Raw genomic sequence first — 24142 nt, 5'->3', positions numbered from 1 at the left:
GGTGATTTCTTTGGAACCATATAGTCAATTTTAAAAAAGCAAAAAACAAAATACACAGGGGAGCAGTGGAAATAAAACGAGCAAAAACTGGACAACAAATAAAAGGGCCCATATCTCTGGGACCGTGTGATGGGAGTTTAACAAAAACTGTAACACTTGGCAGCGGTGGGAATAAAAGAAGAGCAAACAGTGCTCCCCTTTGACCTAGCTAGAAGTCTAACTATTTTTGTTGTACAGAAATGATAGCTCTCAAGAGGACCTTATGAAATGATCTAACTTTATTTTCTTGGCCCTGAGACATGGGTTATAGTGACTCTGACAATACATTCATTGTATGCCCTGGCAGAGACTAGATTGGCCATAAATAAGCCATAATGCTTTTTGAACTCTTTTGGAATTTGGTGGTAGTTTGCAATAACTTAAGATACGTTATATCATTTTTTTTATCTGTTTAAAGAAAAAAAAAAGCTAAAAAGTATTATATAATTATAATATCTGTACAAGCAACTTTTTGCTTTGCAGATCTATACTGTTTATCGTATTCAAAACTGTACAAAGCTAATGGTTTGGCCATCTTTCAATCTACGGAAGAGTCAGAGGTCAACCGGAGTTGATTCAGGCCTGTAAGAACAAAACTCCTATCTTGGTACCAGGTAATAATTAGTTTCTAAATTGTCTTAGATCACGTTAATACTTTGCGTGTTGGTGCGGCCCAAAGCAGAGCCACAAGTGCCGCATGAAAACCACAAAAAAAATATTGTAAATCACTAATTAGTACATGCAGTATTATCAAAATTGTGATTTCTGCAAAACAAATCATTGTATTTTTTTTAAGGGCTACAAATTGATTGCCTCTGTTCACAATAAGTTTTTGCCTTTCCTAGAATGTATACATTGGTCATATTCCTGTGACATGTGCCACTAGATTATAATCCAGTGGCATATATTTTGCCAATAGGAAAAATAAATTGCAAAATAAATACTCTAGATCCATGCTGTATGTCTCTGGTCAGGAACGTGCAGCAGGTTAAGCATTTCTATAGAGTGAAAAAGAAAAGTTATGCCAACAGATACTGGCTCATCTTATCCTAAAAGGACATACTGTATATAGCTGATGCATAGAATGCTATAGATTGCTATGACTGTATAAGCACACTCACATGGGTAAGCTACAAACCAGGAGAAACAAACACCTGAACCCAACAGGTCCCTGTTCAGACTAAGAAAGTTTCTAATCTGACCATGATTTGCCCTTGCCTGACCACGGAGGTTGGCACCCTAAGTATACGCAATGGTAGCCAAACTTAACGTCGACTTACCCTGAATGTACTTAACTGCACCCTCTCCATAAACAATATGTGAAATACACAAAAATCTGGGAAAAAGGCATAGGACTATGAACGTGTTCACACAGACACACAGGAAAGAAGAAAATAAGAAGAACCACACAGCAAACAGAATACGTGGAAAACCTCCCAGACCCCAAAAGTAAAAGAAAGGAAAGGGTACTGGGGAGGAAGACACACAAACAAACTGTAGGAAAAGCAACAGACAATAACCAGGTAACATAATCTGTAGCTGAGGAGCTGGATCTCCAAACACCACCTCTCTTGAAATACAGCCAGCAAAGACTACATGTGTCAGGAGAGTATAAAAAGCTCCTCCCAACAGAAAGGAGAAACCAAACGAGGAAGTAAAAACACCTGCACCCAAGCAAAACAAAAAAGCAAAAGAAAGACAAGAGCAGTATCAGCAGTTGGACAGAGACAACACAGGCTGTGGTCCAACAGAGAAGGAAATAGACCACACAGCCAGAGGTGAGGCCACCGGATCGAGCCCTGGAGTAGAGCCATGTACAGATATGTACAATGTATGGGTTGGGAGATTACCTAGCAAATATATTAAATGTAAAGTTATATAAACAGAGCTAAACAAAGAAGACATGACGAGAAAATACTTACCAAGAGATCTTCCCCAGCAACACCTCGATTATTAAAAACAACACACCTAAAAAACAACAGAATGTTATGTTAATATACACTAGAAGTAGTAGATAAAATACAATTGTATGATAAATATCATAAAATAGTACCTGATGGATCTTACAGCCCCTTATACGTGTAGTACAGTGGCACCTGCAGTCTTTGAAACCTCAATTTACTCCTCTTACGGATATGTCCAAAAACCTACCAAATGTACAGACGTGGATAAAAGTTTTGAGACTGACATGTTTTGTTTTTGACAAACTTTTCTGCTTCAATTATTATGGTGGCATTTTTGCATTATCTCTAGATCGTTAGGAAGAGTGATCATATAAATTGCAAAAAAAATTGCTGTGATTCCTTCCCATGAAAATTAACATAATCCCAAAAATCCAATTTCCACTGATTTTCAGCCCTTTCACAAAATGATCAGTTTACATAATTTCAATGATCTTCCTGTTATCTCAGGAGAAAGTGTTAACAAGAATAAAACCAGTGATATCACTGTAATGCTGATTGCATTGTAAGAGCAGACTGGTTGCTTTAAAAAGGGGCTGGTGCTTGAAATCATTGTCTTATTCTGTCAACTATGGTTACCTACATGGAAACACATGCAGTTATCATTGCTTTGCATGAAAAGGGCTTTACAGGCAAGGACATTGCTACTTGTAAGATTGCAACAAAATTAACGATCCAATAAATGGTCAAGAACTTCAAAGAGAGAGGTTTAATTGCTCTAAAGAAGGCATCAGGGCAGTGAAGAAAGTCTTACATTCTAAAGAAGATTCAGTTATGGGATCCATTCAACGCCAGCACAAAGCTTACTTAGGAATGGCAGCAGGCAGATGTCAGTGCATCTACAGTCACAGTGAGGCAAAGGCTCTTGGAGGCTAGGCTGGTGTAAAAAAAAAAAAAAAAAAAAAAATGCAGAAAAAAAGCCACTTTTCTTCAAGAAAAACCATTAAGGACAGAATACCATTCTAAAAGAATTACTGGGATTGGACTGCCGAGGACTGCAGTAAGGATATTTTCTCTGATGAAGCTCTCTTCATACTATGAACTATCTGGAAGTATGATTGCTTGGGAAACAACAATAAAGCATCCTAAGAACATTTATGTGTGGGGATTCTTTTCATCCAAGGCAATGGGCTCCCTCACATTTTTGCCTAAGAACACTGCCATGAATAAAGATCGATATCTAAGAACCTCAAAAAGCAATTTCTCTCAACCATCAGGGAGAAATTTGGTGAGGAACAAAGCTTTTTCCTGCATGATGGAGCACGAAGTCACAAGGAAAACTTGATAATTATGTGGCTTGGGTAACAAAACATTGACATTTTTAGTTTCATAGCCAGAAAACTCCCCAGATCCCAATATAATTGAGAACTTTTGGTCAATATTCAAAAAGTGGGTGGACAAGCAAAAACACAGAAAGTGTGATAAACTCCAAGCACTGATTAGACAAGAATGGGTGGTCAGTGAGGATTTGGGTCGAGAAGATGATATCCAGCTGTCAGGGCAAAGTGCAGAAGTCTTGAAAAATAAGGGACAACACAGTAAATATGGAGTCTTTACATAAAATTTATGTATTTGTCAAAAATTTAAAAACAAAGTAGATGCTTCTAATTGTACTTCAGTGAGCATAGAAACATCTAACTAAAAGATCTAAAAACACTGAAGCAGCAAATTTATGAAAACTAAAATCTGTGTGACTCTCAAAACTTTTGGCCACGACGGCACAATACAATCCTACAAGCTTTCTTTTTTACATTGTAAACTTACTTATTTTTCATCATGCATGCAATTCCCACGATTACTCTTTCCATTTGTCTGTACTATACTACTAAGGCTTGCTACATTTCATCACTTTTTGACATTCGGCACATTAATATTTATAGTTAATGATCACTCTTGGAGCTTACTGGATCTTAGAGTTCGGTAACACATTCATCTGAAATTGGACCTAAAAACAAAAATGATGCTTAGAGGTGGGCATTCATTTACAGTCCATCAGACAAACTCATCCATCTGAGGAGAACAGACACTGAAATACCGAATAATGAAGCTAAAGGAATACTAAATCATGAACTGAATGATGAAAGTACATAGCAGATAATCTTGTTCCCACACTTGTCAGTCTGCTGGACTCGCTACATGTAACTGAAACCATCTTGAATAAATCCTGCAGAGAACACAGTGGTTAATCTACTGCTGATCTGTTCCATTTTTCCTAAATAATGGCTGAGTTGACTGTACTTAGTCAAGAGAGTGCTAATAATATTTTTGGCATGGCATGTGGGGGAAGCTCCTGCTGCAGCAAGTTCTCTTACAGACAGTCATGGGAAAGTGACTAACTGGAGAAAGGACAAAAGGGATCGCCTGAGACCAGTAGATAAAATTATATGTTTACTTGTCAGCATTGATTGCAAATTGAGACAAAAGAGGGTGAAAAGAAAAGATGACATGAAGGAGGAAGAGATAAAATATTTTTTGTGCATTTTCTATGTTTTATTACCCTTTAAATTGAACCAGACATGTCAAAAAAACGCTATTAATCTGCAGATGTGTGGTTAATCTTCAGGTTAATAGTGTTCTAAAGCTGTGCGGCCAGCTACTGGGAGGAAATTAACTTTATTCCTCCCAGCGGCCTCCGGCTTTCAGTCATAGAGGCATGGCTCCAGTCACTACTCAGTATACAGTGAGCGGCAACTGTTAACGCCAGCTCGGTACTGATGCATTGTGGAGCCGGTCAGTGCCGGGACGTGGTTACATCTGCTGCTCACTAAGTACTAAGCGGTGACTGAAGCCGCAACTACAGGACTAAAAACCGAAGGCTGCCGTGAGGAATAAAGTTAATTTCCATCCAGTAGCCAAGCTGTCAGCAAGATAGCTGCACAACTTTAAAACGCTATTAACCTGCAGGCTAACCCCATAGCTGCTGGTTAATAGCATTTTTTGACATGAGAGGTTCCTTTTAAATACTGTATCTGATATACAATATAACTCACTAATTTTAGTGAATATATTTTAACATTTAGGCTGGGGTCACACTTGCGAGTGTGATGCGAGAAACTTGGGTGACTCTCTCGCATCAATACCCGGCACTGCCGCCGGCACTCGGACCGGAGTGTGCAGCTGCATGTATTTCTATGCAGCTGAATGCTCCGGTCCCGAGTGTCGGGTATTGATGAGCGAGTTTCTCGCACTGCACTCGCAAGTGTGACCCCGGCCTTAATTAAATTACACTTTATAGTTTTAGTCTTTATAGACGGAGCTCAGACAGCAGAAGATAAACTCAGGTTCTATTCAAATGTATTTGTCTGATCACTTAAGAGAAGCATCCAAGTGTTCCAGACGTGTTTGTGAGATTTTATATACTCTGTTACTGGTAATTAAAGAAACTGCAGAATATTTCATCAAATAATGTATTTTGAAAAACACTCTGGCAAGGGGATTTTAGAAACATGTCCTCCACATAGAAAGTAATGGGGATGACTGAGCATTATTTTACTGCCATGATTCAGTGCTTAATCTTGTGATGGCGCCAGAAGAAATGCAAAGTTGAAAGCAGCACTGCACCATCTGCTGCGTGGGTGAAATGTTTATTACGCCAAATTGTATTCCCTGTTTTACTTAATAAAGGAACCTCTTTTAATATAACTCTATGCACGGTAAATGTGGCCAGAAACAAAACTTTGGTGAACTTTGGACATGGGAACAAATTCAGACATAAACGGAAATAGAAAGATTTATTTTCCTAATGACGTTGAACTAACCATAGCAGAAAATGCTGCTGACACCGTATTATAATATGAACACTTGCATTATGTGGACAAAGCAGTGATGAAAAGCGATATGGTCCGTTGTGGGGAAGAGACCCGAATCCGGTCTGGACTCATACTGTGAAGATCAGCCTCATCTAAGCCTAAGGATGGGTCTAGTTGTCATGTTTCACCAATCTTTTTATATCATCAATTAAAAAATCATATTCCAAACACGGTATCATATCTTAATAATTACAATAGATCTGTTAAAATTGGGTGCTAAATGGATGGTCACCACATGGCATCTATTTTCTGTATTTACCCAATGAGTTTAATTGCCATTTCTGAGCCAAAAAAAAACAGATCAGGGTGGTGCATGATGTGATTTCTGGTCCATGTGTAGATTGATCTAGTTCATTGAGACATAAGAAAGCAATCTTCTATATGTCAACCTCCCTTCTGTTCTTTCTCAGGTTAGTTAGACCTCTGAATATTAAGGGATTTAGGAAGAAATAGTGAAGAATATTTTATTTGGCTTCTCGGAAAGCAGCAAACATAATGGCTGCCATGTGTAAGGTAGGAGCCCCAGACTCATCGGATGGACAATGGCCGTCTAGTTCATTTACCAGGTTGCAGTCTGCATTATTGAGCATTACCTGTATCCAAGCGCTTCGCTGTGCTTAATCATATGAAGAATATAGGATTCCCGACTTGTTCCTGTGAGGCCAGGCAGTAAAAGGATTGTAGGCCTTGTGCCGGCATCAGGGTAAAGTGTATTATCATCATTACTAAACCAGTCCAGTGAAATCTGCCCTCCATCTGCTGTTCTAATAAGCTCGCTGTAAGGCACAATAGAAAATGTACACTTTAATTAGATTTCTGCACAGAAGCTGTAATGATAACTACATAGATTCTAGCCCACAAAAGGCTGCTTATGAGTAATCTCAGAAGGAAACGTCAGAGCGTGTCCAACAGGGCAGAGAAATAAGAAAAGTGACCAGAGAAACTGAACAGGTTTATTTCGGGCTTGTGACAAACAGAGGGGAAAATAAGTGTTTGATACACTGTCAATTTTGAGCTGAAACTCAATGTTGCCCAGTGACAGCCCCGAAACTAAAAGATCTGGAGAAGGTCTGTACTGAGGAGTGGGCCATAATCCCTGCCGCAGTGTGTGCAAACTTGGTCAGGAAAAATCTGACCTCTGTAATTCCAAACAAAGGTTTCTGAACCAAATATGAAGTTCTGTTTATCTATTGTATCACATACTAATTTCATGCAGTAAAATGCAAATTAATTATATAAAAATCATACAATGCGATTTTCTGGATTTTTTATGTTTAGATCCTGTCTCTGACAGGTGAAGTGTACCTACCATAAAAATTACAGACCTCTCCATTCTTTGTAGGTGGGAAAACTTGCAAAATTAGCAGTATATCAAATACCGTACTTATTTTCACCACTGTATCGGATTCTGTTCCTAATATTACACGTCTTAAAACATTCAATATCAGGCCTTTTTAAACTTTTTTTTAGAAATACATAAAGGTACAGTCTTCCCTTTAAAGAAGGTCTCCCATCACAGTTTTTATCCTCTTAATATATTTAAATCATCATATTATACAGCACTATGTACTTACAATTGCTCATTCTGCCTTCCTTTTTTTTCCTCTGCTCTAGAGGAGGCAGTGCTATGAATGCAGAGCTGTGTATAACCCCGCCCACACCACTCATTGGCAGCATTCCGTGTACACTGTGCATTGTCAGCAAGCTGCCAATCAGAGGTGGGGTTGCTTAGATTAGCTGGACTGCCTGGCATGAGGCACCTAGTCCTCTGGAGTGATAATCTGCTGCTGATAAAACACTGATTGTATTGAAACAACAGCAAGCTGCTGAGCAAGTGACACATCCCTGGAATCAGGGTCTCTGAATCTAAATCATGCTGGTGTGTAGATAAAAACTGGAATGACAATAAGCGCAATAAGGTTTTTTTCAGGATTACAAAAGAAACAGTAAAACGGGATTTGCTCACAACCCCTTTGTTTGCTTGTAAGCAAAGATGGCTGGTGCAGATCCACCAAACAGATAGTAAGCAAACTTGAAGATGAAAGTGGATGTAAAACCGCCGAGAATCCAATATACAAAAGGAGACCAGATGCGGTATGGATGCGGTTTTATTTGTCTATGCGTTTCGAGGTAATACTACCTCTTCAACGGGAACCACAATGATCCTTGTGGTTTGTCCTGATGAAGAAGGTAGGATTACCTCGAAACGCGTTGACAAATAAAACCGCATTCATACCGCATCTGGTCTCCTCTTGTATATTGGATTCTCGGAGGTTTTACATCCTCTTCCATCTTCAAGTTTGCTTTCTAAATCATGCTGCTCTCAGATTACACATCAAAAACTTGCTGCCAGATTCCTTATAAACTGCGGCATCACATATAGCGTTTCTGGACAGTTTTATGCATTTAGGTATACCCAGGACTCTGTTACTTGCTGCACAAATAATGGGGGCATTTTTTGTACTTATGTAAGAGATTGCCTTTATGTGTATAAGAAGCTGATATTATTCCCGATACAGTTGTATATATCTTCTGCTGCGTCACACAACTAATAAATGATTCATGTGGACATTTACCAAGCTTAGTCCTCAGCATGCAGTCTATCCATGGAGAGCACGTCCCAGTGCCAACTCTGATTCCTGGCTATTATTTATTCATTATCAGTTATGAATGTGCAGCCTCCATCTTCTGCATCACTTTACAGAAGATGTGTTTGGTCATAACCCCCCACCCCTAAGTGGAATATACAAATGAAACAGCATAAAGTGGCTTCTCATAAGCAAATAGTGATGCTATGAATCCCATTGCTTGGCCCCCCCATTATAAGAATGGAGGTCCCATGTCCCCCATTTGTATGAATCGGCGATGTATACTGCAGCATCATTCAGAGTCGGGGGACTGATTTAGATAGCGGAGTACAGCACTTGGCCTAACCTACAGCAATTTATCACCAATCAATGAGATCTTCAAATATCACAGAAACATGTATGCAAAAAATTGGTTTCCTTGTTTTGGATCCGATTTTCATCAGTGTTTGATCCGTGTGTCAGTTTTTACCATCAGTGATTTTCACGTATGAATACATAAATAAATGACAAAGCTTCTTCTATACAATCCAATTTTAATCATGGACAGCACATGGACGGCACAAAGATGTCATCCATGTTTTGTACATGATTTTCTTGGACCCATAGACTTGTATGGGCGATAATAAAAACAACTTGCCTCTGTGATTTTTTGCAGTCACATGGTCGCAAAAAAAAAGTGGATTTGTGGATAGCCCCATAGACTATAGTGGGTACTTGTTCTATCAGTTAAAACTACGGCTAAAACATGTATATGAAAAATGGCTGTCTGAATAAGGTCTTATTCAGTTATGACCGAAAGTGTTGGCACTGTGAGGTAGCGCTGTCATGTAAGTAAGGGGTTCTCGCTTGCAGCGATCGAAAAACACATCCGGCACAGGATTTTCCAACAAATCATAGTCTATGAGGTTTATTTATCCTTCATAAACCTCCAGCAGCAATATACACAGCATTACAGGAGAGCGTCCATTATACAGGCTATTTAGCCCCAGGGTTATCTCACCCACGTCAGGGTTCCCATATGGCTGTTTCTCCAGGCCGCAGAAGTCCACTCACTCCTCAGGGACTCTCAGATACTGGCCGCCATTACACACACAGCCGCTCCACAGGCTGCTGTTAGTGAGGAGATCCTTCTCCTCACGGGACCTTCCAAAAACTGGACCAATCAGGTCCCAGCATTCACTCCATGTGACCTAACCTGGCCACATTATATGGTCCATAGCCACGCCCACCGGGTCACATGACTATGACCTCACCACAGGTCCTTCACACAGACATATATACTTTACAATAGCATTCATAAACATACATATGTCTCTATCTCAAGGTCACCCACCTTGAGATACATAATGGCTCTTCAACCACTCACACTCTTGGGACATCCACACAGCGCCCCCTCGTGGACACAGTGGTCATTACACCACATACCTCCCCCCTATGTTCAAACTTGTGGGGTTGAACACACAACATCACACCAGGGTCTCGAGACCGGGCACGTATTGCACCTTGCCCCACAGGTCGAGAGAACTGTCTCCATTTGTCATACGGCCTCATCTCTACATTAGGCCTCCCCCGCCCCCAGCGGTCATAATACCGGTCATTGTCTTTGACCCTCCAGTCACGGCCTGTCTGCATCATCAGACACTGTTTAGTCACCACACTGTTACAGTGCCCCTTGTCACCTGATCTTTCTCTCATTGACCGTCTCTCTCGGTTGGTGCGGTCATAAGTCTTAGTCGATCCTGCTGTCTGGCACGAGTCTGACTCAGTCAACGTCTCACAGGAACTACAGCCCTTCAACCTCGTACGGTCTGTCGAATTGCCACTCGCTGACATTCTTCGGCCATCTGCCATGTCACTTCTTGGCGGTACCCCTGGGGTCCTTACATCTTGGTATGAAGGCGGCCGCCACCTGGTATTCCGCACTTCTTTATTAATCCGCTGGCGGTCCAGCTTCAACTGTTCAATCTCTTGCAGGTACCCCACTCTATACTCCAAGAGCAATTGAAAGTTCCTCAGGCTTTCCATGGAGCCAACCACCATCATGGGAATCCTTCCCACTTCACCAGACACCTGGTCTTCGTCATCAGGAGGGATCCTCACCCTCACCACACCGGAGACATTCACAAGGTCCTGCATCACCTTCCCGGACCTTCCAATGATTCTCCCAATCAGAGCTTTGGGTACCGGAACCACATCTTTCCTCAAACCCAACCGATCCATAGCCTCTCTTGCTATCTCTAGGCGTCGAGCAGCCTTCATATTACTCCGCCTAACCAATTGTTTGACACGTAGACACTGCAAATGCATCTCTTTCAGGACAGCTACTCGGTTTGATGTGTTTTCCCTAGCTGATACTATCACCAACTGCCGAGTCTCAGGTGCCCAGTGCACCTTACACGCTTTGACCGCCTCTTTGAAAGCCTCATGCACACCTTCCTCAGCACAGGCTTCTTGCATGTCTTCTGGTACATCAATTACAACCTTGAAGGTCGTGGACTTGCTCTCATCCTGGACAGATGGCTCTGGGTTCCCCACGGACACTTCCCTCAAGATATCTGTCATGACCGGATGACTGTCTTGTGCAGCTCTTGGCTCACCATCTTCCTGAGATTTACAGTCTTCAGGACCCTTTTCCAAGATGGGCTTTGGCAGTTCTGCCTTGCTATCAGTCGGGCAAGGCCGCTGTACGTCTTCGCCCCTCCACTTCTCCTGCAGAAGACCTTTTACTACTCCACTGAGTTCTTGCAGAACTTTATCTTTCTCCTCTGCCAGGTAGCGACGCTCATCCTCTCTCCTGAGAATCTCCTGTTGATGCTTCTCTTGGGCCTCTCTGAGCACCTCCATATCTTCCAACAGGGTCTTGTTCATGGTTTTACATGCTGACAGGTGACCTCTGAGCTCAGAGACTTCCTTCTCCAGCCCATCCACTCTGTGCTCAGCTGCTTGCCTTAGGACTCTTTCCCGTTCGACATGTTCTGTTACAGTCTCCTTTATCAGCTGTATCTCACGATCTTGTTCTCTTTTGTCCATCACGTGTCGCACCACTACCTCTTTAATTATATCGTTAAAGGGTACCACTGGGTCAGTCACCCCAGTCGAGTGAACCCTCCAGTTACCGTCCAGCACCAATGTGTCTAGTCCAGTAGTCTCATCTCCCAGCCCACCATCTGTCTTATCACGAGACGTCAGGTCCGTCAGTTGGGCAGATGTACTTCTTCCTCTGGTCAGTTCTACCTCTGACCTGTCCCTGTCAGGAGCCGTCACTGTCTCAGTGTCCGCTGGCCCCACAGTCGAAGCATCTCCATCATCCGACCAAATGTCATCAAACAAAAGAAAGTCCCGGCCCCTCTCCCAGGCATAGACTAAGTCCCGTGGTATCCCTCTACCTTGGCACTCACCACCTTTGGTCCCCTCAAACACTACTGTGTCTACTGCGTAGTTCACTGTGACCCCGTGTTTACAGTGAACCCTGACGTTTTTCTCGGTCAGAGAGAAAACGAGAGGAGTTCCTGTCAGAGTCACCTGACTCTCTGAGTCCAGCCGACCAAAGGCTCCTTCCCGGTGCAGCATCACTGTACACATCTGTGGCCCATCATTACTACCTGGAAAGGATATTCCACATTCTGAAAAAGACCTGCACATACACTGCGGTACTCCAGACATACCTACTGAGTCACCCAGTGCTGTCACTTCTTCACACTTGGCCCCTTTCTGGACCACCACCCCGCTTTGGGTTGCCACCCCAATTTTGGTCACCGCCCCCTTTTGGAACTCCACCCCTTTTTGGGTTACCACTCCAATTTAGGTCACCGCCCCCTTTTGGGACTCCACCCCTTTTTGGGTTACCACTCCAATTTGGGTCACCGCCCCCTTTTGGGTCACCGCCCCCTTTTGGGATTTCCCCATGTCCGTCCTGCAGAACCTCTTAGGCCACAGTTCACACAGTACAGTTTGTCTTTTAACGATACCACACAAGTCTTTGCTGGCACCACCACAGCTCCTGCTGTCACTGATCACCGGCACCTCCGACTGCGGTTCACACACATACACAGCGGCTGGTGTCACTGCAGCTCCTGCTGCGCCATCTTCATGGACCCGCCGATCCACCGGAAGCCGCTTGTCACCTTCGTAACCCCGCCGGGTTACTGGAAGCCGCTTGTCACCCTCAAAGATAAAAAAGCCACAAAAGTGCGCCCATAGGGCCTTACCAGTGCAGGTATAATGGGTTATGCAGCAATAATACAGGGTACTCACCCTTAATAGTTGTGTAAAGCCACAACTGCTGTATCCGCTTAGTCACATGCAATAAAGCTGCAGCAGGATGGTGTAGACAGACAGCGTCTGCTACCAATGCTCCCAGGGCAGATCCCTTAAAGAAAACACCAGGTCCCTGTGCTGCGAGACCTTCGTGACCCCACTGAGCCACAGCAAGCACCTTCAGGTTTTGCAGAGGAAAAGAAAAAAAAAAAAAAAAAAAACACATGCACAGTCTCTCACATGTCCTGTTCGTGTGCCACTCAGGACGTACCGTCTCCGCCTGAGACCGTCCACCACACAGGGCACACCGGGTGCTATTCAGGGAGCCGACCCTCCTCCCAGGGTCTCCCAACACACCGGCCTCACCAGGTCCAGGGGCTCAGCGGGTGCTATTCAGGACATCCGTCTCGGCCTGAGACTGCCCAACACTTAAGCCTCACCAGGTCCAAGGTCCTACCATGTGCTCCAGGGCTCTTCCCAACACTGACCCTCCAGGACCTTGCTCACTGAACCCTCCAGGAACACAGTCTTTACCACTGACCCAGGTCAGTAAAACACTTTTTTTTTTTTTTTCCCTTCTTTCCCGACCGGCACCTGCTGGCCGCGCAGGTTCTCGGACCTCTCTACCGCAGAGGTATCCTATAAGTCTTTGCCACTGACTCCTGTCAGCACATCACATGGCTTTAAGACCGTCAGCCCTCCTGGCTCAGCGTTGCCCCCAGCAACCGAATCTACAGTCCTTTTCCGTTGCCCCTAGCAACAAGGCTACAATATTGCCCTTTGCTTTCTCCACCATATGTGAGGTAGCGCTGTCATGTAAGTAAGGGGTTCTCGCTTGCAGCGATCGAAAAACACATCCGGCACAGGATTTTCCAACAAATCATAGTCTATGAGGTTTATTTATCCTTCATAAACCTCCAGCAGCAATATACACAGCATTACAGGAGAGCGTCCATTATACAGGCTATTTAGCCCCAGGGTTATCTCACCCACGTCAGGGTTCCCATATGGCTGTTTCTCCAGGCCGCAGAAGTCCACTCACTCCTCAGGGACTCTCAGATACTGGCCGCCATTACACACACAGCCGCTCCACAGGCTGCTGTTAGTGAGGAGATCCTTCTCCTCACGGGACCTTCCAAAAACTGGACCAATCAGGTCCCAGCATTCACTCCATGTGACCTAACCTGGCCACATTATATGGTCCATAGCCACGCCCACCGGGTCACATGACTATGACCTCACCACAGGTCCTTCACACAGACATATATACTTTACAATAGCATTCATAAACATACATATGTCTCTATCTCAAGGTCACCCACCTTGAGATACATAATGGCTCTTCAACCACTCACACTCTTGGGACATCCACACAGCGCCCCCTCGTGGACACAGTGGTCATTACACCACAGCACCCTTGAAATTATTCCAGAAAATTATTGCAATTAAACATGTTTTGCTACACACGTGTTTATTTACTTTGTGTGCTTTTGGAACAACAGAAAAAAAAAACTGAGAAAAAAAGGGCAAATTAGACATAACTTCATACAAAACCCCCAAAATGTGCCGGAAAAAATTGTTAGCAACTTTCCAAAATTGTGGGTAAACAACTTTGTTTCTAGGATGTGATGCTCATTCAAATTCACCAGTGGCAAGTAACAGGTGTGGGCAACATGGAAATCACACCTGAGACCAGATAAAAAGGAGAGAAGTTAGCTCAATCTTTGCATTGTTTATCTGTGTGTGTACCACACTAAGCACGGAGAACAGAAGGAGAAGAGAAAACTTTCAGCCATGATTGCATGTATGACCACCTTTAGTTGATGGACTTCCAGAAAGTCTAGGATAGCTCTAATTTCTGATGGTTTTGTTTAACATAAAGCAAACAAAAAACAAGCAACCAAATAGAATATATAGAATGATAGATCTAAAATTACACAAGTTTTATATTGTAAATGGCATTTCTGAAATCACATCCTGTGCTTAGTTATGGAATATTCTCTATGGAGGTTTCAGACATCATTTAGGGATTTAAGTCAATAAATATAATCATAGAACTGCGGAAAAATAAAAAATGCATAACTACAATAACACTTCTCGCATGATAAACCTTAAATATTGGAGGCAAGAAAAACAGATTGTGGATTAAAACAGAGAGAGAGGGTAAACCCAAGGTCAGCAAGTGATTAAATCTTCATTTAACAGGGTAAAAAAAGATAGTTAACCTGGATGTGGTCACAGAAGTCACAACCTGCAGGGCCATATCTGTCTGTCATTTGTAATTATACCTGCAGTTTAATCAGAGGCTTTATCTGGACATTAGGATCGGAATAAAATCAGGCGATAAATCATGAGTCCAGTTATTCATACAAACGTTCTGACAATTTGTACCCGAGCAACAACCTGGAAGACTAAATAAAATGACAGCATAACAGCAGAGCGGACAGCTTGTTGAAATCGGTAAATGATGGGCCCCAATCAGCTGATCAAGCCATATCTCTGGGGCTCCAACAAACAGGTGCACAGTTGCAGGTGCAGCTTTAGTACAAGACCTGTCACCAAGTCAAAAGTGGACAATTTTTCTTATTTTACTCTTGCTGCACCTGCGGCCTGAGTATTCTGTTTTATGTTTTCTTAAAAATCTGCCATATGGTTCTAGACATAAGGACTTTTGTTTTTTTTTTAACCAAGGGGCCTTAGTCAGGGTGTTATTTTGCCGATCAGCCTAAAAACATTTCCTGAGAGAATCCGCTGAGCAACGCCTCTGTGTAAACACCGGTGGCTCAGTGGTTAGCTGGGTTCGCAGTGGTTAGCAGTGGTTAGTCCTGGGTTCGAATCCCACCAAGGACATCTGCAAGGAGTTTGTATGTTCTCCCCGTGTTTGCGTGGGTTTCCTCCGGGCACTCCGGTTTCCTCCCACATTCTAAAGACATACTGATAGGGAATTTAGATTGTGAGCCCCATCGGGGACAGTGATGAAAATGTGTGCAAAAACTGTAAAGCGCTGCGGAATATGTTAGCGCTATATAAAAATAAAAAGATTATTAGAAGATAGATTATAAACACCATAAAAATAAGCATTCCGGGTGTATTAAATATAAAGGCGCATATGATTGAAACCATATGGGGGATTATTAACAGGGAGTATTCAGGGGAGCAGAAACAATAAAATAAGAGCAAAGACAGAATTTTGCCCTTGTGACTGCTAATCAGGCTGACTATGTTAGGAATCTGGTTTCTACCATGCCTAGGCAGTAATCCAGATTCTCACATCTAGCTCCACAGGCTGTCCTTTGTTCCGTCATCTGAGCATGCTCACGGGACGAGCTCCCATTGGAGTTCGGGAGTCAGGTGCTCAGGTCCCGCTCCGGATCCTATTGGCTCCTTTTGGAGACCTGGAGATTTCCGGCAGGTCCCGTACGCTATAAAAAGTGCGCATGGCCGTTCCGCCATGCGCTAGTATTTTCATACTGCTGCTGTGTGTATGGTGATGGATGCTTGGACTGGTGACTGACTTATTAAGAACCCCTTCCCTCTGATAATACTTCTGTGTGAGTGTTTGGGCATCAGCCAGTATTAGCGCCAGCTAGCTCAAGCTTCATCTTTGCCAGCGGCTAGCGTCCTGCATCGCGCTTGCGTGTTAGCGGTGCTTTCCTTGCGGCTTAGTTCATGCCGCGCTGCGGTGGCAGTCCTGCTGGGCGTTCGCAGTTGCGACGCCACGCAACTTACTTCACGGTAGGTCTAGACGGAGTAGTCCTGACGTCTAAGGCTACTCCTGTGACTTTTAATACCGTGTCTGCTCCGCTGGAGTCTGTGACCTAGAACAGACTCAGCGGTTTTGTATGCTTTTGTATGCTTTAGTATTGTGAATTGCTGACAATAAGGATAGCAAGAGTTAATGGTTGGGACTAGCCAAGAGTGGGAATGGCTAAGGTGAAGGAATGAGAGACAGTTCCTATCACAGAGGCAGATAGGATCCAGAGTGCATAGAGAAAGGACCTAAGGTGCAATGTAAGCAGTGTTGCATTCTTAGATCTCTCTAAAGTGAGAGGTGTTATGAATGGGTCACCGAGGAGGATAGCAGCCCCAGGCTAAGCCACAGAAAACCAGAAAGGTTGGTAACTAAGCGGATGCAGACCCCTGATCCTGTCCACACAACTAGCAGTAGCCGTGCAGCGTACCTACGATGATCCTAGATGCCTCGGCACAGCCGGAGAGCTAACTAAGCCTAAAGCAAGAAAGGGGAAATCTAAACTGCCCCGGAGCAGACCCCAAAGGAATAGATAGCCCCCAAACATATATTGTCGGTGAGACAAGATGAAAACACAAACGCAGGCAGAAAAATAGACTGAGCAAACGATGGGACCCACACTGACTAGACAGGACAGGAAATGAAAGACACTCTGCAATCGCGCAAAAAACCCTGCAAAAAAGTCCAACACGTCTGATGCACAAAAACACTGAAGTCGCACGACTTCGCCCCCACTAATCAGAACTCTGGTATATTCTGAAAGCAAAGCAAAAAGAGACCAATATAAAAGGGGACAAAACAAACTGGCACATGCAGTAACATATGGGCGGTGATTCAGCACAGCCCCAGCTGGAGCTAGCTGACTCACACAAAGCAGAGATAAACAAAACAGCAAATGAACCACTTAGCTTAACATGCAGGGAAAGAGCAGGAGACATCAGACCTCAGGAGGCACAAGAAGAAAATCACCAGCGTGGATAGAGGGAGTCAGCTGTCTTAAATCCCAATCAGAAACCCCAGATCTCCAATCGTCTTCCTCATTATCAGGTGGCAAGCCTCTGTCAATCAGATCAGCTCCACTACCTCCAGTAACCACCAGAGGGAGCCAAGAAAAAGAACTCTCAATCTGACCAGCTCCACTATCTTCAGTAATCACCAGAGGGAAGCCAGAGAGAGAATTCACAACAGAGAGGAGTCTGAGAGAAAGAGATAGTGTGATCCGGAGCAGTAAAGAGGAAAAGTGACTGAGAGACAGAGTTAGTCTCTAGAGAAGGGTCATGGGAAAGGATGTTTAGCAGTAAGGCTTAGTTTATAACTCTGAAAGTAACGGGCCTAGACAGGACTGAGTACGCGAGACGAATACAGTGCCCTGGGTGGAAGATAAGTACCGGCCATACTGGCAACATAGTTCCCCTAAGGAGAAAGAAGATGAGGACCTGCGGGTTGAGTGAAGGACTCTTGCAAAGAAGGACTGTAATGTAGAGCTATGTGTGGTGTAATAGTGAGGAATAGGGAATACAGAGGACAAGTAAAGAGGAAGGTATCCATGTGGTAAATGTTCCAAGTTGTGAAGAAAATGTTTACGATGTTGTGTAACCGCTATCTCCTGTATATAATCCCTACCAAGTTCCTGATCAGCAAAACATTTATTTTTGAATGGTGGTCGCCCTTATTGAAGGTCTCCCTCATTGAACTGAGAAACATCTGGTCCTGGCAAACCAGCGTCAACGGTTACATACTGCCTGCACGGGCGAGCACCTTCACAGCACAAGTCCATACAACCGGCCATAGCCCCAACTTCATGTAACATGTCGGGGCGTAAGAGGCAAGCACCTCGCCCACGACTACTGCCTCGCACCACATTACATTCATATGGACAAAAGTGCTGGTCAGTGTATTCAGAAAGCTGCACTAGCTGGAGAAAATGGACAACCTCTTTTAGTATCAGTTCTGCTCCTCCTACTATAAATGAAAGTTGACACTGATTTTTAAACCACCTGATATCGGAGATAAGCTGCGGTACCCAGGAGCAGCCTCTAAATAATGGCTGGGAAGGTTGGGTGTAGCCCCAACATTGCTTATATCAGGCAATTATCAGAGATGATAACATGATTGGTGGGGGTACTGGGGTGTCAGATCCCACTGATCAATTTGATCATATTTTCATTATATTGATGACCAGTCCATGGATAGATAATAAATATGTGAATCCATGACAACCCCTTTAACTATCCTAATTCAGACCTTAAAATATCATGGACATGTATTGCACGGTCATACTCTATATTAACAGATTACAACTGACATTTTCTGTTTTTCTCATTAAAAAGTAACTAAACGTTTAGAGCAAAATCTAATATTTCTATATCCTTTTATTTGTCTGCAGACCGGGAGGGGGTGAGGGGAGTGGCACAAAGTACTAAAAGTCTATCGCTTGGACTGGTTAGATTATTACGGTAAATGTAATAAAATGTATTTAATTATTTATTATACAAGTGATGGCAGAATACAAAGCATGATCCGAGTGATTCTTACTCCAAGCATATGGCCACCTCTCTGTGCAGACATAAAGCTGCCAGTGATCAGTTCCTATTTCCTGTATCAATCTTTATTAATGTACACTAGAGATGATTAGTAAACATTTTTATACCTGTGCATGTGAGAAATGATAAGGAAATTATATTTTTGTTGGTACCCTTTGTAATGAAAAGCATACAATTAAGAAAAAAGGGGCTGTCTTAAAAGAATAAAGTCAGCGATGAGAGAGCACACTGACACTGCGGGAGCCCTGCTGTGTGCTGTCAGTGTGTGCTCGCCTCGCTGGCTCTTGGCTGTGGGAGCCGTTAGGTTCTGATACTGCAGACAGAAGGCAGCGATGAGAGCCAGCCATGACACTATGTGAGTGCGGTTTGGCTCTAGCATTGTGACTGCAGAGATGCCGAGACGCTGACTGAGATCAGGCGCTGTCAAGACATGGCAAAGTGCTCATTATGCAAATTAAGGAAGTGTAAAAGTGTTCTAAGTTCCTGGACACACCATGGGTGCACTGAGTTACCAGTGTGAGATATGTAGCTCAGGTGAGCAAACTGTCCGTCATTACATGTCTCACACTGATAATGGCCCCTGTAATTTACAATAATCTCTTGAGGAAACACCGAAAAAAGAGCAACTTGAATTTACGGTCCAAGAAAAAGGCCAATAAATAAACTGAATATATATAAAAAAAAAATACTAAAAAGTACAAGATAAAATATGTAAAAAATATGACCTTTATTTAGACATAATTGGTACACAGTAATACTAAAAATAGAACGTGCATGTACTTGGATTAATATAATAATTCAAATAATTGTTGGTAAATATCAAGTTTAAAAACAACACGGCAGACCAAACAATAAAGATATATATATATATATATATATATATATATATATATATATGAGTCCACATGCATAAAAAATGAATACGTATAGTAGTAAATCTATTGTATTTAATGCATGTGTAATATCATAAATTATATGTATAAAAACTATAAGCCAATCCTATGAGCCAATATATATAAAATAAATAAAATAAAAAGTGGCACACAAAATAAATAATTCATATATAATTATAGTGCCCAATTCATATGAAAATATATAGTTATATGTGTATATTATAATGTGAGACAGGGATAAAAATAAGTGCTACAAAGATATACAAAAAAGAAGGTAAAAAAATGATGGAAACTAAAATAAAAACACACAGAACATAACCGTCAAAAAATATTTCAGTAGCACACAATTTATAAAACAGTGAGACTGACTCACAAATATATATGTAAATTAAGTGATAATGTGCAAAGTGCAAATAACATATAATTCAAATGTAGCAATTTGAGATATAAAAAAGGGGGGTTTCCACAAATCACAGGTGCAAAGGGAGTCTGAATCAGGGCAAAAAGAGCGCACAATGAGGTGTAAAAATGTGTAAGGAGTGACCAAATAGTTAAATAGGGATTGGCAAATGGAGGCTATACCTGAGAGGTCCACCGGTCCAAGTACAGCACAGCCCCAACGCACGTTTCGGATACAAAAGATCCTTCATCAGGGGTTCTTTCGTCAGTTTAGTACCATCCACCATTCTCTCCATTAGCTACCATACATCACTTATTTAAAAAAATTTTTTTTAGTATATATACAGTACATAAATACTAATATATGTGATATATGGTATTTGCTCCCTTTGGGTTGATTTGGTATCTAATAATCTCTGGAGGCAGATTCTCAGTGAGTTCTATATCCAGCTCAGATATCTTTTCAGCTCATTTACATATTAAGAAAAACACGGATTTCTTGGGAGAAAGACATCGGATCGCAGATATCAAGGTATCATTTTATTCAGATTCCTATGACCTACATGCCCATATAGATGGCCTAAGAGGGTTGATCCTACTGACAGGTTCCCTTTAATAAACATAGCTCTTGTCACCTGAGCAGCTGCAATGTGATGGGATGTGCTGCCTGATAGGGATGAGTGGACCTGTCGAAATTCAGGTTCTGCTACTCGACCCAAACTATATTCCAAAGTTCAGTTCAGGTACCAGAACTGTACCCTTGAACCAGAACCCGAAGTCCATTGAAAACAATGGGGACCCGGAAAACTCTCAACTTCCTCCGAACATTGTAACGGACTTTCGGGTGAAGTCACTGATCCGAGTTTAGCGCCGGACACTAACTGTATGGTACGAACCCTGAACTTTTGAGTTTGCTCATCTCTACTGCGGAATGAAATTTATATAGTATGATAAAAGTTATTGACAAATAGTAAATATTGCAAAACAAAGTTTGTGTTTTCCTACAGTACTACATCAATCTTTATGTACCTCAACTGCCCCAACAGCAATGGTCATAAAAGACAATTTTCAGTTGTATTACAGAGAAACAAACTAGTCACTTTATGATGTAATAGAAAATACCAAGTATGACAGTCTCATCGGCCACTGCATTAATAGAGACATTAGTAAGGCAATGGTTTATGAGAGGTTCATGTCACCAAAAGGTGTGATCACCCAGCAGGTAATGCCACTGTACACACTGCTATAATGGAAGTAGCTGGGTAACTGCTTACATGAGATAGAAATGGTGATCACTGAAATAACCTACATGGGAAATCACACATACGGTGCTTCTAAATGTAATATTATTTTTGAGAGCAGATTAATATAGTAATAACAATTTTATAGCACCAATATATTCTGCAGCATGTTACAATTCAGAGGGGGCATGTACACACAAGATAAGACATTATCGAATAACACATAGTTCAACGCATACCAAGAGGAGTGAGGGCCGTGCTCATAAGATGACAATCTATGAGGAAATAGGGGAGACACGAAAGGTAAAACTAAAGTGCTTTGACTAAGATCCAGCCATCGATATAATAAATAGGGGCAATCAAAGAGCGCTGTATGACCCAGTCACCGTGCAGAATCTGTACAGTACAGATATAAAGGGTTACTGAGTGCATGGAAGAAAAAACAGGGGATTGTTAGCGTAGTGAGGTAAGGTGATAGGCTAGTCTAAAGAAATGTATTTTAGGGCATGATTAAAATTGGATACTGGGAACGAACCACATTTTCTGGGGTAGAGCATTCCATAAAACTTGTGCAACACGAGAGAAATCCTGGAGTGGGTGGTTTGGATTGTAGAGAACTAGCTATTAAACCCGATCTATATCCGGGTGGTGAGCATGTATGTAATAGCAGGTACACAGGATGCAGTGACGAGACGCGAGACTGAGTTGTACTTTGAGAAGTAACTTTTATAAATTGAAGCCGCTAGGGCTATACTAAGCAACCAAAACAAAATAACAACAATTGAACTAGCAGGGACTCAGTACAACCGAACACTATTAAAGAGAACACGAATAACCCGGCAAAGGCCGGTTACTATAGGGCTGCGGTATGGCCGACTACGGGTCCTTATTTCCTATAGTGTCACTTATCCGTCTCTGATGAAGCTGCTTTGGCGACGCAGCCACTGGGCCCAGCTGCTGAAGATCTGGCGTAGTCTTCGGGCGCCCCAGCGCCCAGGAGGGGTTGGGGCACAACAGGCCCTGGGTGAGTCCTTTGACGAGGTAACCCCCTGTAAAGACAGCGGGGTTCCGCTCGTTAGCGGGTTCAGGGAGACTCCAGTTCCCAAGCAGGGGTGTGTCGCAGTTACCAGGAGTGGCGGTTGGTAGGCCACGTGCACGCCCTGGGGCTGGGCAAAGAGTCTCTCTGTTGGCGAGGAGCAGGCCCCAAATACCGACCGCAGCGGGGCGATGGCAGCCGCAGGCGGCGATGGACAGGCCGCAACCGCAGGCCGGAGTGAAGCGGCAGCCGCCGCGAGAGGCAGAGGACAGGCTGCAACGGGCTGGAGCACAGCGGCAACGGCCGCGAATGACCGTGGGCAGGTCGTGACCCCGGATTGGAGCGAAGCGAGTCTCTTGCCGGTAAGCTCGGCGACTCCTCCCCGAAGGCCACTGTAAATCTCCCCTTTGTTGCTGGTCTCCTCTCTGGTCACTGTTTGTCGCTCTGGCTCTCTCACGCCCCCACAGTCTCTTGCTACGTGTCTGCCGTTCTGCTAACCGACTCCCTTGCGCGTTCCCTGCCCCTTTTATACTCGCCCCTCCCCTTGTCACTCTCAGCCGTCCATCTTCCTCCTCCGTTCCCCGGGTACAGTTCCCTTAGGAACCTAGATGGCGGTCCCCTTGGTTCCAGCCCGGACGCCCTGCGGGGGCCCTCCTCCCTACACTCCCCCATCCTGTATGCTCGCCAGTCCTCGGGCAAGGGCCTTAGTACACTTGGGTTGGTCTGCGGAGATGTCAGTTTTTGTTGCCATATGAACTGGTCCTGTTCATATCATTCGGGTGGTTTGCCAGCCGTTGACCGCTCGGAGCGTATAAGTTCGACTAGGGTGGAGTCTTCTGGGGTGGTGGACTAGCTTGTTCGGGCAGGCTAATTGGGTCAGTTGAGTTGTCATCGAGTGGAGAGCCCATGGATATTGTGGGGAAGTCTTCTGGCAGACCACTGGCAATGGTTCAGAGACCTGAGGAGTAGGTTCAGGTTGTACCGGGTCGGTGGAAGTACATGGGCGTAACATATTACGGTGCACAATGCGAGTGGGCAGTATTCTGTCTTTCTCGGGTCGTATTTCGTATACAGGTCCTTCAGGATTTATGCTGCGTAGAACTCGGTAGGGACTCTCTTCCCAGCGTGGCTCTAATTTGTTCTGGGTGCGTTGGTCTAGTACGAGTACTCGATCTCCGATTTGGAGGTTGGGAGGTGGAGATAGATTCCTTCCTGGGTGTTCTAAGTCTTGGAGTTTGGTATGAACAATTTGATGGAGAGTTTGCAGCTGGTGTCGGTGATTTCGTACCCATGATGATACACCGGTCCAGGGCTGGGGCTCCTCTGGGTCCAACTCTACCTCCGTGATCCCTTTGCCTTCTCGTCCGAATAGCAGGGAGTAGGGGGTAAGGGGGTATAGCCGGTAACTCGGTGCACCCGGTTGTTATAAAACCATACTAGTTCAGGGACATATTCGGGCCAACGGGCCTTCTTGTCACTCTCCAGAGTACGCAACATTTGGATTAATGTCCGATTAAATCGTTCGCAGGCCCTGTTTCCCTGCGGGTGGTATGGCGTGGTCCGGGATTTGTCAATAGCGTAGAGACGGTGTAGCTCCTCCATAATTTTTCCCAAAAAACAGGCTC

The 24142-nt window shown here is 43.5% G+C and overlaps 1 protein-coding gene across 4 annotated transcripts in view; it reads right to left on the bottom strand.

Moving 5' to 3' along the window:
* ABHD3 (abhydrolase domain containing 3, phospholipase) overlaps positions 1-24142 on the bottom strand; it is an 84553-nt gene that overhangs the window by 28715 nt on the left and 31696 nt on the right. For 3 of the 4 annotated variants that reach the window (XM_073550854.1, XM_073550855.1, XM_073550852.1), the window contains 2 exons: positions 6403-6585; positions 1962-2007 (listed from right to left, as the gene is read on the bottom strand). In XM_073550854.1, the coding sequence (XP_073406955.1) occupies positions 1962-2007; positions 6403-6585 (229 nt within the window). The remainder of the gene's footprint in view (positions 1-1961; positions 2008-6402; positions 6586-24142) is intronic. The other variant, XM_073550853.1, reaches the window with a different exon arrangement.

The sequence above is a fragment of the Dendrobates tinctorius genome, unplaced genomic scaffold, assembly GCF_039654945.1.
Source record: "Dendrobates tinctorius isolate UK_male_01 unplaced genomic scaffold, ASM3965494v1 ptg000171l, whole genome shotgun sequence".
NCBI lineage: Eukaryota > Metazoa > Chordata > Amphibia > Anura > Dendrobatidae > Dendrobates > Dendrobates tinctorius.
The sequence above is the reverse complement of the archived record's forward strand: the minus strand, read 5'-3'. Positions and strand labels throughout refer to the sequence as shown.